The sequence below is a fragment of the Bubalus kerabau genome, chromosome 12 (genome assembly GCF_029407905.1).
Source record: "Bubalus kerabau isolate K-KA32 ecotype Philippines breed swamp buffalo chromosome 12, PCC_UOA_SB_1v2, whole genome shotgun sequence".
Lineage (NCBI taxonomy): Eukaryota > Metazoa > Chordata > Mammalia > Artiodactyla > Bovidae > Bubalus > Bubalus kerabau.
Genome location: NC_073635.1, coordinates 72,976,813 through 72,991,497, shown reverse-complemented (window position 1 = coordinate 72,991,497; position 14,685 = coordinate 72,976,813). Strand labels below are relative to the sequence as shown.

Genomic DNA, 14,685 nt, shown 5'->3' with positions numbered 1-14,685 from the left:
CAGCCTATTTTCCCCAGAGTACCATGGGGAAAAAAAAAAGAATAGATGACGAGAACATTCCCAAACTGACAAGATAGAAATCAGGCTTAAGTAGTTGTTCACTCGTTTAATTGTGTCTGACTCTTTGTGATGCTTTTGAACTGTGGTGTTGGAGAAGACTCTTGAGAGTCTCTTGGACTGCAAGGAGATCCAACCAGTCCATTCTGAAGGAGATCAGCCCTGGGTGTTCTTTGGAAGGAATGATGCTAAAGCTGAAACTCCAGTACTTTGGCCACCTGATGCGAAGAGTTGACTCATTGGAAAACACTCTGATGCTGGGAGGGATTGGGGGCAGTAGGAGAAGGGGAGGACAGAGGATGAGATGGCTGGATGGCATCACTGACTCTATGGACATGAGTCTGAGTGAACTCCGGGAGTTGGTGATGGACAGGGAGGCCTGGCATGCTGCGATTCATGGGGTCTCAAAGAGTCGGACATGACTGAGCGACTGAACTGAACTGACTCTTTGTGATCCCAAGGAATGGAGCACTCCAGGCTTCCTTGTCCTTTACCATCTCCTGGAGTTTGTTCAAACTCATGCCCACTGAATCATGGATACCATCCAGCCATCTTGTCCTTTGTCATCCCCTTCTCCTCCTGTATTCAATCTTTTTCAGCATCAGGGTCAGCTTTTCAGCATCAGCATCATCATTAGGTAATGAGTTGGTTCTTCCCATCAGGTGGTCAAAGCACTGGAGCTTCAGTATCAGTCCTTTCAATCAATATACAGGGTTGATTTCCTTTATGATTGACTGGTTTGATCTCCTTGCAGTCCAAGGGACTCTCAAGTGTCTTCTCCAACACCACAGTTCAAAAGCATCTGTTCTTCTGCACTCAGCTTTCTTTATGGTCCAACTCTCACATCCATACATGACTACTAGAAAAACCATACCTTTGACTATATGGACCTTTGTTAGTAAAGTAATGGCTTTGCCTTTTAATATGCTGTCTAGGTTTGTCATAGTTTTTCTTCCAAGGAGCAAATGTCTTTAATTTCATACTGCAGTCACCATCTGCAGTGATGTTGGAGCCCAAGAAAATAAAGTCTGTCACTGTTTCCATTGTTTCCTCATCTATTGCCATGAAGTGGTGGAACCAGATGCCATGATGTTAGTTTTTTGAATGTTGAGTTTTAAACCAACTTTATCATTCTCCTCTTTCACCTTCACCAAGAGGCTCTTTAGTACCCCTTCACTTTCTGTTATAAGGGTGATATCATCTGCATATCTGAGGTTATTGATATTTCTCCCAGCAATCTTTATTCCAGCTTGTGTTTCATCCAGTCTGGCATTTCACATGGTGTACTGTGCATGTAAGTTAAATAAGCAGGGTGACAATATACAGCTTTGATGTATTCCTTTCCTAATTTGGAATCAGTCTGTTGTTCCATGTCCAGTTCTAGCTGTTGCTTCTTGACCTCCATGCAAGTTTCGTAGGTGGCCGGTAAGGTGGTCTGGTATTCCCATTTCTTTTAGGAATTTTCCACCCTTTGTTGTGATCCACACAGTGAAAGGCTTTATCATATCAATGAGGCAGAAGTAGATGCTTTTCTGGAATTCTCTTGCTTTTTATATGATCCAACAGATGTTGGGAATTTGAGCTCTGGTTCCTCTGCCTTAGACTTAAGTTACATGGTATTATATTAGAAGTCTTAGGTTGCTATAATTGCCAATTGGCACATTCTGTCATAGACAGAGTTTGGAGTTTTTATCACTAAACTGCTGAGGCATCAACCTAGGATGCACAGCAGTACCTTTCTGTAGGTGAAGCCCTCACTTCTCTGTCTCTACTGCAGCAAATTTGGAGAGAAAGCAAGTAGCACACTGATGCCACCATGATGAACAAGTCCTTTGACCTCCCTAAGTCTCATTATCCTCTTCTATAGAATGTGCTGCAGAAACCAGAGCCCCTGAATTCAAGGATGCTGTGAAAATCTCAGGAAGTGTGTGAACACCTCCACAAATGAAAAAACGACATGAGTTGATTATAACTTTCTCTTGGTGACTGATCCCTATTTTCTCACCAAGCCAACAGTAGGACCCTGTTTACAGTGTGAATCATAACATACAAAGCACATGACCACCATGGAAGAAAGAGACTGCATCGTAACCCTCCTTGACAACCACAAAAACACAGACACATACTCACTCAAATCTTAATAGAGGGGCATCTGATGAAAGGCAACAAATGTTCTGATGTGATAATTTATAATTACCTCACATTCTTTCTTTCTTGAGCTCAGAAATTAATACCGTCTCTTGCTTTGTGTTTTCATTGAAAAAAAAAAAAAATGAACTTTGTGTTAAGTTCTCAGCCTCAAGCACACACACAGAATTACTTGGCCTCTCTTTCACTGTTCACAGTCCTTACAAACTGTTCTGCTTAGTTTTTCTGCTTTGATTTCATGTTGTTCAAATGGTTTTCTTCTTTAAAAAGCACCACATTGTAATACAGCAATCTTAACCACATTCCAGAGAAGGCAACAGCACCCCACTGCAGTACTCTTGCCTGGAAAATCCCATGGATGGAGGAGCCTGGTGGGCTACAGTCCATGGGGAGCAGCGAAGAGTCAGACACGACTGAGTGACTTCACTTTCACTTTTCCCTTTCATGCATTGGAGAAGGAAATGGCAACCCACTCCAGTGTTCTTGCCTGAAGAATCCCAGGGACGGCGAAGCCTGGTGTGCTGCCATCTGTGGGGTCGCACAGAGTTGGACATGACTGACACGACTTAGCAGCAGCAGCAACCACATTCTAGAAAAAAGCACTCACAGCCTCTCTTTCCAGGACATAAAAAACTATCTCTGAGTCTGGTAGTAACACTTTGAGTGTGTTGTTGACTCTGCAAATTATATATGAACAAGCCACCAAGGGGGAAAACATTTTGGAGGATTTGAAGTAAAAGCAAGTACAGTTGATTTCTCAGCTGCCACGTTCTAATTAGATCAAAGGGGAAAGCCTTAGTTGGGCATATATTATAGTTCCTTCCACTGACAGCAAAGTGTTCTTATTCATATTTGTTACCTCTAATTTAAGTAAGTAAGTAAGTGCTAGTCAGTCGAGTCCAATTATGTGATCCCATGGACTATAGCCTACCAGGCTCCTCTGTCTATGGAATTCTCCAGGCAAGAATACTGGAGTGGGTTCCCATTTTCTTCTTCAGGGGATCTTTCCAAGCCAGGGAGTGAACCTAGGTCTTCCTGTATTGCAGACAGATTCTTTACTGTCTGAGCCACCAGGGAAGCCCCAAAATTTAACCAATTCTTATTGAACAGCACACACACACACTAGAGGCAAACTAGGAAATGGTGATGCTGGTTTGATGCCATCCATCCAGAAGCACATCAAAGGCCCTTCAGTGATGGTGGAGACTTACAGTAGAAGCACCATGGAGCAGACTGCTGAAATGGTTAACGTGGGCTGGACATGAGGCCCTTGCAGAAGAGGGCTGGACATAAGAGTCAAGCAGCAGGAGCCCTCCTTCCTTCACAGCTTTTCTTCCTTGTGGAATTGCCCCTCCTCTCATGGCCTGTCATATCCTGCCCATCTTTCCAGGCTCATCCCAAGCACACTCTCCCATGGAACCATCCTGGACTCGTCTCTCTTCCTGCTGGGTTCTGTTTACATCTCTCATTTCTCATGAAGGACCCGTCTTATTCTGCTCCATCATTTGTACACATGCACATGGCTTCTCACAGCTCTTGGGGGTAAGATCTGTGCACCAAGCTCTGTTCTGGAACCTGATGCTGATTATCTCTAATCCTCACAGCAAGCTTCACAGTAAGTGTTGGCCCCATTTCACAGATGAAGAAACTGAGAAACTCTGACCACATCACTGGTCTGAGGGCGGTCAGCTTTTAAACAGAAGAGCTGGAATTTGAATGAGTTCATGTCAGTTCAGAGTCTTCTGCTCTTTCACATCATGCTGCCCAGGTGGTGACTGAAGATATTTTTGAAATGAAGACAACACTTAAGTAATTCAAGACTTGAAGGCCTCTACACTTAGACATGTAAGTGTCAATAAACTTACTATCCTATGGCCAAGTAAGTGATCTATGTGGAAAAATATTAAACTAGAATTTATCAATTTGATACCTTTAAATATGTGTTCACTAAACATTTTCAAAAGCCTTAAAGATAACATGGAGACAAATGTTGCACACAATATTGCTTATATCATGGTAACAGAATATTATTGTTGATGTATATAATACACTGTGTGTAGAGCACTCCAGTACTCTTGCATGGAAAATCCCATGGACGGAGAAGCCTGGTAGGCTGCAGTCCATGGGGTCACAGAGAGTCAGACATGACTGAGCGACTTCACTTTCACTTTTCACTTTCATGCATTGGAGAAGGAAATGGCAACCCACTCCAGTGTTCTTGCCTGGAGAATCCCAGGGATGGGGGAGCCTGGTGGGCTGCCATCCATGGGGTCACACAGAGTCGGACATGACTGAAGTGACTTAGCAGCAGCAGCAGCAGCAGAGCACCTACAGAACTACCAACTCAAACAATGGAAGTTAATACTCAAATACCTTCTTTCTTACATGTCACATTTTATGGATGTAATTTTACCAGAAACTGACTGAGCTTATAATTAAAAGCTAATTTATTTTCAAAACCATTCTAATACTTACAGAGTGCTTGTTATGTCCTTAGCAAGCAGGTGCTTTAAAATCACAACCACATTTCATCCCCAAAACAACCTCATGAGGTTGATAGTCTTATTATCTCCATTTTACAGATGAAGTAACAGTCTTGTAAGGATCAAACAGTCAAACCCACACACCTGATCAACAGAGAAACTGGGACTCAATTCCTGAACCTTCTGACTCCTAGATCGTGGAGTTGATGTCATCAACCTGAATTGATACTGCCAGTGTGACTACTTCATGTCTCCCTATTTTGTTACAGAAAGTTTTCAGCTCAATGAACTTAAATGATTACTTCAATAAGATCTAGTATAATACATCTAGTTGTTTTTAACATATGTTATACAAAAAATGTTGCTTTTAGAAAGACGGTAATGACAATCTTACATGCAAGGCAGCAAAGGTGACTGAGGTAAAGAACAGACTTTTGGACTCAGTGGAAGAAGGTGAAAGTGGGATGATTTGAGAGAATAGCTTGAAACATACACATTAACATATGTAAAATAGATGACCAGTGCAAGTTTGATGCATGAAGTAGGGCACCCAAAGTCAGTACTCTGGGACAACCCAGAGGGATAGGGTGGGTAGAGAGGTGGGAGGTGGGTTCAGGATGGGGGAGATATGTATACCCATGGCAAATTCATGTTGATGTATGGTAAAAATCATCACAATATTGTAATAATCCTCCAATTAAAATAAATAACAGTTTAATAAATAAATAGATGTTGCTTTTTTATGGCTTTTCCTCCAGGATTTGGGGAGATGAGAGTAAGGAGAAATCTTTATTATATTTGTATGCATGGATAGATGGATGGAGAGAAAAAGGTTAGAAATAGCAACAATGGCCAGCACTTACTGAAACCCTGGTTTGTTTACATTTCACAGGCATTTTCTGTAATTTTTACAGTTATCCCCCTCCCCCATTTAATAAGAAAGGAAATTGAGACAAACACCTGGAGTCATTACCCAGGACTGTTTCTCTCCAAAGGCCAAGCCTTTTCTACTGCACTGTCTATGCCGTCTCTGTGTCTACGGATGCCAGTATTTCCTGTGCCTGCCTTATGTCCATCCACTGAGACCTGGAATCCAAAAGGAGATAAGCAGATGCTCTCATAACTTACTAATTCCCAGGTGTCATAAAGACCTTGCTAACCTCTTGTTAATCAGAGTCATAGATGACATTTCAGAGCAGCAACTAAACCCTCTGACCCAATGTCCTCATTTTACTGCAGAAATGTCAGAGGTCCAGGCAGGTAACAGGACATGTCCAGAGTGACAGCAGGCAAGTGATGAACCCGGGGCCAGAACTCTCCTCTCCACTACTTCTCCATGCTGGGCCTCCCTTCCTTCCAAGGAGGGAATGGGCACAAGGGACCCCAACTCCATGTCCCAACTATGCAGCAGAACGTGAGAGCAGTCCATGTTTATAGAAGTCAAATCATGTACAGAAGAACTGCTGTGCATCCAAGTCCTGCAGGGCCTGTTCCACCAAAGTCTGTGCTGCATACATGCCCCATTGGGTGAAGCCACAGAACACTGCCTACATTAGTGGTCCAGTCACCCCACGAGCCTGCAGCAAAGCATTGGTCCCGAGGATCTGAACTTGAGCTACAAATGTAGAGATGAGGTGTCTCATCTGTCCCAGTCTCAGTTTTACTAACTGTAAGTTGAAGATGGGAATATTGAAGATACTCATAAAGAATGAATAACTCATAAACCTTTTTAGGTGTGTGCATGCACATGTGTGAAAGGCAGAAAAATGATTTGCACGTAGACTCTGAATTAATGGGAGCTACTGTTCTCACTGTTCTGCATTTGCTTTCCCTTCTTATATGGTATCTGCTTCTAAGTCCCTTCAGTCGTGTCTGACTCTATGCGACCCCATAGACGGTAGCCCATCAGTCTCCCCCATCCCTGGGATTATCCAGGCAAGAACACTGGATTGCCATTTCCTTCTCCAATGCATGAAATTGAAAAGTGAAAGTGAAGTCGCTCAGTCGTGCCCAACCCGTAGCAACCCCATGGATTGCAGCCCACCAGGCTCTTCCGTGCATGGGATTTTCCAGGCAAGAGTACTGGAGTGGGGTGCCATTGCCTTCTCCATATATAGTATCTAGACCATTTAATAAAAATCTAGCTCATTCCTGCTAACCTGACATCATTTCTGCAAATGTACAGTCACCCATGAACAAGAACCTGAAGAAGCGAGCCCATTAAACAAGCAATTCTGTGTGTCCACATCATTGTGAAATGCTGCTCACCTGATGCAGGGCTTCCCAGGTGGCGCTGGTGGTAAAGAACCCACCCACCAATGCAGGAGATAGAGACTCGGGTTTGATCCCTGGGTTGGGATGATCCCCTGGGGAGGGAAATGGCAACCCACTCCACTATTCTTGCCTGAAGAATCCCATGGACAGAGGAGTCTGGCAAGCTACAGTTCATAGGGCCACAGCGCTGGACACAACAGAAGTGATTTAGCATGAACACACACACCTGATGCAACCTATGATGTTCAAGCCCTTGTTCCAGGAGAATCATGATTTCCTCACAAAGCAGGTCTGGAGCTTTCAATACCACACCTTTAAAAATCTGTCCCTGTCTTTTCCTCACAGTACAAAAGAGCAGTCAGATGTCCAGACTGCACTGAAGAGACCCCAGAGGGAGACCTTTAATGATATTATTCACTGGTTTTTTACAACCCAAGAGAGTAACATAGTATTTAACATTATTTACTCTTTTTCCTTGCTTTTTGTCAATTGTATTCTCCTATCACTTAAGTTTAGGTCTCATCGTTTACTCACTAATCTTATTTAATGCCCAAAATACAGTGAAACCTTTCATCTTACCATTCTCTGTGAAACTCAATGCCATTTCTGAAAACAATCTCCCTCAGTGAAATGACGCAGTATTAAAAAGAAATTTTAAACCATTCCGGTTTTCTTAAATAATACATTACAAGTCAAAAATGAAGTGGTGAGAGAACCTCACAGACTAAATGGGACCAAGGAGGCATCAGCCAAGTGCAGGGGGCAGACCTTGTGTGGGTTCCAACAGTGGTGAAGATTGACTACTGAGATGATCAGCAGCATGTAAACACAGACTAGCAGGTGGGTGATATTCAGGAATTCAAGGTATTTTTCAGATGAAATAAAGTAGTGATTTTCCCCCAAAGCTTTCCTATCTTTTAGAGAAAAATAATGAAATGTTTACAGATGAACTGATCTGAGGTCTAGGATCAGCTCCACAATACTCTGGGGTTGGGGTGGGGCTGGCAGGGGTAGAGATGCAGCAAGACTGGTCACCAGCTGATTCTGGCTGAAGCTGGGGGTGGTACATGAGGATTCATTATACCATGCTCTCTTTTTGTAAATATTTATAACTTTCCATTAAAAAATGTTGAAAGTGAATGAAAACTTCACAGAATGAAACAATCCCCCCTCCAGATAATGTATTCTGTGTTACTAACCTATAAGAATTAAAATGACAGCATATGTAAATACATATGCTTATTTATGTAAGCCTGCTGATTCATCCAGAGAAGGCAATGGCACCCCACTCCAGTACTGTTGCCTGGAAAATCTCATGGATGGAGGAGCCTGGTAGGCTGAAGTCCATGGGGTCGCTAAGAGTCAGACACGACTGAGCGACTTCACTTTCACTTTCCACTTTCATGCATTGGAGAAGGAAATGGCAACCCACTCCAGTGTTCTTGCCTGGAGAATCCCATGGATGGAGAAGCCTGGTAGGCTGCAGTCCATGGGGTTTCACAGAGTTGGACACGACTGAAGCGACTTAGCAGCAGCAGCAGCAGCAGCAGCTGATTTATCCAGAAGACCAACTTAAATGTTAAGCAACATTCAAAAATCTATTTTTTAAAAAGAACTTTTAACAAACCTTGTAGTGTAAACCACTATCATAGAGGACTCTCTTACACTGTTGGTGGGAATGCAAACTAGTACAGCCATTATGGAGAACAGTGTGGAAATTCCTTAAAAAACTCAAAATAGAACTGCCTTAAGACCCAGGAATCCCACTGCTAGGCATACACACCAAGAAAACCAGAATTGAAAGAGACCCATGTACCCCAATGTTCATTGCAGCACTGTTTATAATAGCCAGGACATGGAAGCAACCTAGATGTCCATCAGCAGATGAATGGATAAGAAAGCTGTGGTACATATACACAATGGAGTATTACTCAGCCATTAAAAATAATACATTTGAATCAGTTCTAATAAGGTGGATGAAACTGGAGCCTATTATACAGAGTGAAGTAAGCCAGAAAGAAAAACACCAATACAGTATACTAACGCATATATATGGAATTTAGAAAGATGGTAATGATACCCTGTATGCGAGACAACAAAAGAGACACTGATGTATATAACAGTCTTTTGGACTCTGTGGGAAAGGGAGAGGGTGGGATGATTTGGGAGAAAGGCATTGAAACATGTAGAATATCATATATGAAACAAATCACCAGTCCAGGTTCGATGCATGATACTGGTTGCTTGGGGCTGGTGCACTGAGATGACCCAGAGGGATGGTATGGGGAGGGAGGCGGAAGGGGGTTTCGGGATGGGGAACATGTGAATACCCATGGCGGATTCATGTTGATGTATGGCAAAACCAATACAATATTGTAAAGTAATTTACCTCCAATTAAAATAAATAAATTTATATTAAAAAAATGAAATTTAAGTATATGCAAGTCAGAAGTCATTACTCACCGCTTTCAAAGCACAAGCCCTTATTACTTCTTCATATCTGTCTTCTTTATATTTCTTCCCAAATAAAATGTTACTCTTTATAGTCCCTGGAAACACCCAGGGCTGCTGAGAAACATATGCGATCCTCCCGTGCACGCTGACCTGTCCCTGGCTCGGGGGCAGCTCCCCCAGCAGAGCGTTTAGCAGTGACGACTGAAACAGATGGCAACACACACATGTGAACAGGGTGCACTCAGGATGGAAGACGCCCCGCAGCACAGCTGACCCCACCCTGGCTCTTGATACGTGATAGAACCCTTTCCTTCAACAGGATAAAGTACAGCCCTCCCAGTTGAGACCAAAACAACAACAACAAAAAAAGTGAAAATAACACTAACGGTCAATGAAAATGACTGATAAGGAACATATTAATAGTATAAACAATCTACTCTGCCCGAGTATCCCCCCAGGTGAAATTCTACTCAGCAAAGAATAATTGAGAATGTTTAACATCCTTCTCTCAGAGAAGGCAATGGCAACCCACTCCAGTACTCTTGCCTGAAAAACCCCATGGACGGAGGAGCCTGGTAGGCTGCAGTCCATGGGGTCACTAAGAGTTGGACATGACTGAGCGACTTCACTTTCACTTTTCACTTTCATGCATTGGAGAAGGAAATGGCAACCCACTCCAGTTTTCTTGCCTGGAGAATCCCAGGGAAGGGGGAGACTGGTGGGCTGCCGTCTATGAGGTCGCACAGATTTGGACACGACTGAAGCAACTTAGCAGCAGTAGCAGCAGCAGCAACATCCTTCTCTAACAGAGCCCAGCAGGATGTGTATTTGATATATATGATGTTCAGTGCAATTGTTCCTGCATCTGGTATCCTTTACTTGACAAACACTTGTTCTTAAAAAGCTATGTGTGAAGAATATAGCCAACTGAAAGAACTCTCAAGTAAGTTGTGTCTGCAGAGCAAAAGTCCATGACAGAGGAAATCAGCACCCTTTCATGTACACATCCCACATTTTTAAAAATAATTTTATTTATTTTTAGTTCTTTTATCTTTTTCATTTATTTTTTTACAATGTTGTTTCGGTTTCTGCCATACCACAATTCTTAATTTTATTTATTTTTGCTTGCACTGGGTTGTCATTGCAGTGCATGGGGGTTTTCTTGTTGAGACTCTAGCAGGCAGGCTTCAGCAGTTGTGGCCCATGGGCTCAGTTGTTGCACCTCCAGGCCCCAGAGCAGAGGCCCAACAGTTGTGGTGCATGGGATTAGTTGCTCCACAACTGGGAGGTGGGAACTTCCCAGACCAGGGACCGAACCTGTGTCTCCTGTATTAGCAGGGGATTATTTTACCACTGAGCCACCAGGGAAGCCCACACCCCACATTAGGTTTCTGTACTTTGTTGTTTCAGACCAAGGGTATGTGCACCTTTCCTTTCAATCTTCAACATCACACAGATGTGGCGTGTGTGTATCCACACCATCAGAGTGCTCATGACACTGGGCTGAAATAATATGACTGCATATCTGTCTCACCCAACAACCTGATTGCCTCTGAAAGGCAGAAAGTCAGGGTCTTGCTCACTTCTGTACCTTTATCTCCAGCACATAGCTGCACACTCACTACACATGCACTGATGGGATCATGTCAAGTCATAGGAGGAAATACTCAAAGCTTCCAGGAAGAGCCTTTATGATCTCCAGATATCCTGGAAGGGCCACTAAGATGAAAAGAAGTCCCCATTGTCTCTGTCTATCCTGAACAGTATCAGTTCAGTTGCTCAGTCATGTCTGACTCTTTGTAAGCCCATGAACCGCAGCACATCAGGCCTGCCTGTCCATCACCAACTCCCAGAGTTTACCCAAACTGATGTCCATTGAGTCGATGATACCATCCAACCGTCTCATCCTCTGTCATCCACTTCTCCTCCTGCCTTCAATCTTTCCCAGCATCAGGGTCTTTTCCAATGAGTCAGCTCTTCCCATCAGGTGGCCAAAGTATTGGAGTTTCAGCTTCAACATCAGTCCTTCCAATGAACACCCAGGACTGATCTCCTTTAGGATGGACTGGTTGGACCTCCTTGCAGCCCAAGGGACTCTCAAGAGTCTTCTCCAACACCACAGTTCAAAAGCATCAATTCTTCGGTGCTCAGCTTTCTTTATAGTCCAAATCTCACATCTATACATGACCACTGGAAAAACCATAGCCTTGACTAGATGGACTTTTGTTGACAAAGTAATGTCTCTGCTTTTTAATCTGCTGTCTAGGTTGGTCATAATTTTCTTACCAAGGAGTAAGCATCTTTTAATTTCATGGCTGCAATCACCATCTGCAGTGATTTTGGAGCCCAAAAAAATAGTCAGCCACAGTTTCCCCATCTATTTCCCATGAAGTGATAGGACAGGATGCCATGATCTTAGTTTTCTGAATGTTGAGTTTTAAGCCAAATTTTCACTTTCCTCTTTCACTTTCATCAAGAGGCTCTTTAGTTCTTCTTCACTTTCTGCCATAAGGGTGGTTCATCTGCATATCTGAGGTTATTGATATTTCTGCCAGCAATCTTGATTCCAGCTTGTGCTTCTTCCAGCCCAAAGTTTCTCATGAGGTACTCTGCATAGAAGTTAAATAAGCATGGTGACAATATACAGCCTTGACATACTCCTTTTCTGATTTGGAACCAGTCTGGTGTTCCATGTCCAGTTCTAACTGTTGCTTCCTGACCTGCATATAGGTTTCTCAGGAGGCATGTCAGGTGGTCTGGTATTCCCATCTCTTTCAGAATTTTCCACAGTTTATTGTGATCCACACAGTCAAAGACTTTGGCATAGTCAATAAATCAGAAGTAGATATTTTTCTGGAACTCTCTTGCTTTTTCGATGATCCAGCAGATGTTGGCAATTTGATCTCTGTTTCCTCTGCCTTTTCTAAAACCAGCTTGAACATCTGGAAGTTCACGGTTCACGTATTGCTTAAGCCTGGCTTGGAGAATTTTGGGCATTACTTTACTAGCGTGTGAGATGAGTGCAATTGTGTGGTAGTTTGAGCATTCTTTGGCATTGCCTTTCTTTGGGATTGGAATGAAAACTGAACTTTTCCAGTCCTCTGGCCACTGCTGAGTTTTCCAAATTTGCTGGACTATTGAGTGCAGCACTTTCACAGCATCATCTTTTAGGATTTGAAAGAGCTCAACTGGAATTCCAAAACCGTCACTAGCTTTGTTCGTAATAATGCTTCCTAAGGCCCACTCGACTTCACATTCCAGGATGTCTGGCTCTAGGTCAGTGATCACACCATTGTGATTATCTGGATTGTGAAGATCTTTTTTGTACAGTTCTTCTGTGTATTCTTGCCATCTCTTCTTAATATCTTCTGCTTCTGTTAGATCCCTACCATTTCTATCCTTTATTATGCCCATCTTTGAATGAAATGTTCCCTTGGTATCTCTAATTTTCTTGAAGAGATCTCTATTCTTTCCCATTCTATTGTTTTCCTCTATTTGTTTGCATTGATTGCTGAGGAAGGCTTTCTTATCTCTCCTTGCTATTCTTTGGAACTCTGCATTCAAATGGGTATATCGTTCCTTTTCTCCTTTGCTGTTTGCTTCTCTTCTTTTCACAGCTATTTGTAAGGCCTCCTCAGACAGCCGTTTTGCCGTTTTGCATTTCTTTATCTTGACTATGGTCTTGATCCCTGTCTCCTGTACAAAGTCACGAACCTCCATCCATAGTTCATCAGACACTCTGTCTGTCAGATCTAGTCCCTTAAATCTATTTCTCATTTCCACTTCCATAAGAGATTTGATTTAGGTCATAACTGAACGGTCTACTGGTTTCCCCTACTTTCTTCAATTTAAGTCTGATTTAATTTAATTTATTCCAGAACAGCTGTCACATAAATACTTTCCTTCACTAAGACATCCAAATTCCGCACAGGCAGTTCCCAACTGGGAAACGGGAAGCACCAAGAACGAAAAGATAGTGTGTGTTTATCCTGATTTATTTCGCCATGAAACATTATTGTAAAATGAGTGTTCCATGAACACACATAGAGAGACACTCTTCTAGATACACTCAATTCAAACTGAGTCACACACAGATCTGGGCTGAATTCTGAGAATTTAACAGGAGCTGTGGTGTTGCATCAAGCTGACAAAAGACATCATTAACTTACCTTTCCCGCTCCCACAGGTCCAACCACAACTAACAGTTCACCAGGTCTGACAGTAAAGGAAAGTCCTTGTAGGGTTGGGGTCTCTGATGCCTACAAAGTAAAGTTTTGAATTTAATTTACCCATTTTAATAACGTAACACAGTTTTTTAGAAAGTGGAAAATATAACAATAATCAACATAATTGATATGCAAAATATAACCCACATTTTTCTCTTTCCTATTTTAAGATATTGTGTCCTGGAGACCTCTTCATCAGATTTTATCTCTTTGGGGATTTGAGGTAGCTTTAGCTCACTTTAGGAAGTTTCCTTCTTTTTTCCAACTACCACACAATTGCACTCATTTCATGTGCTAGCAAAGTATTGCTCAAAATTCTTCAAGCTAGGCTTCAGCAGTATGTAAACTGAGAACTTTCTGATGTATAAGCTGGAATTAGAAAAGGCAGAGGAACCAGAGATCAAATTGCCGATATCTATTAAATCACAGAAAAGCAAGGTAATTCCAGAAAAACATCTACTTGTGCTTCACTGACTAAAGCCTTTGACTGTGTGGATCACAACAAACTGTGGAAAATTCTGAAAGAGATGGGAATACCAGACCACCTTACTTGCCTCCTGAGAAACCTGAATGCAGGTCAAGAAGCAACAGTTAGAACTGGACATGCAACAACTGACTGGTTCAAAATCAGGAAAGGAGTACGTCAAAGCTGTATATGGTCACCCTACTTGTTTAACTTTTATACAGATTACATGATGCAAAATGACTAGATGATCACAAAATGGAATCTAGAATTCTGATAGAATATCAATAATCTCAAACATGCAGATTATGCCACTTAATGGCAGAGAATGAAGAAGAACTAAAGAGCCTCTTGATGAAGGTGAAAGAGGAGAGTGAAAAAGAGTGAATGTTGGCTTAAAACTCAACATTCGAACAACTAAGATCATGGCATCTGGTCCCATCACTTCATGGCAAATAGAAAGTAGAAACAGTGACATATTTTATTTTCTTGTGCTCCAAAATCACTTCAGACAGTGACTGCAGCCATGAAATTCAAAGATGCTTGCTCCTTGGCACAAGAGCTGTGACAAACCTAGACT

At 42.3% G+C, this 14,685-nt stretch overlaps 1 protein-coding gene across 1 annotated transcript in view; it reads right to left on the bottom strand.

The window, feature by feature from the left end:
- LOC129624649 (ATP-binding cassette sub-family C member 4-like) overlaps positions 1-14,685 on the bottom strand; it is a 158,996-nt gene that overhangs the window by 101,877 nt on the left and 42,434 nt on the right. The window contains exons 10-11 of the mRNA XM_055542804.1: positions 13,586-13,675; positions 9,426-9,617 (exon numbers count right to left, since the gene is read on the bottom strand). Coding sequence (XP_055398779.1) covers positions 9,426-9,617; positions 13,586-13,675 — 282 coding nt within the window. The remainder of the gene's footprint in view (positions 1-9,425; positions 9,618-13,585; positions 13,676-14,685) is intronic.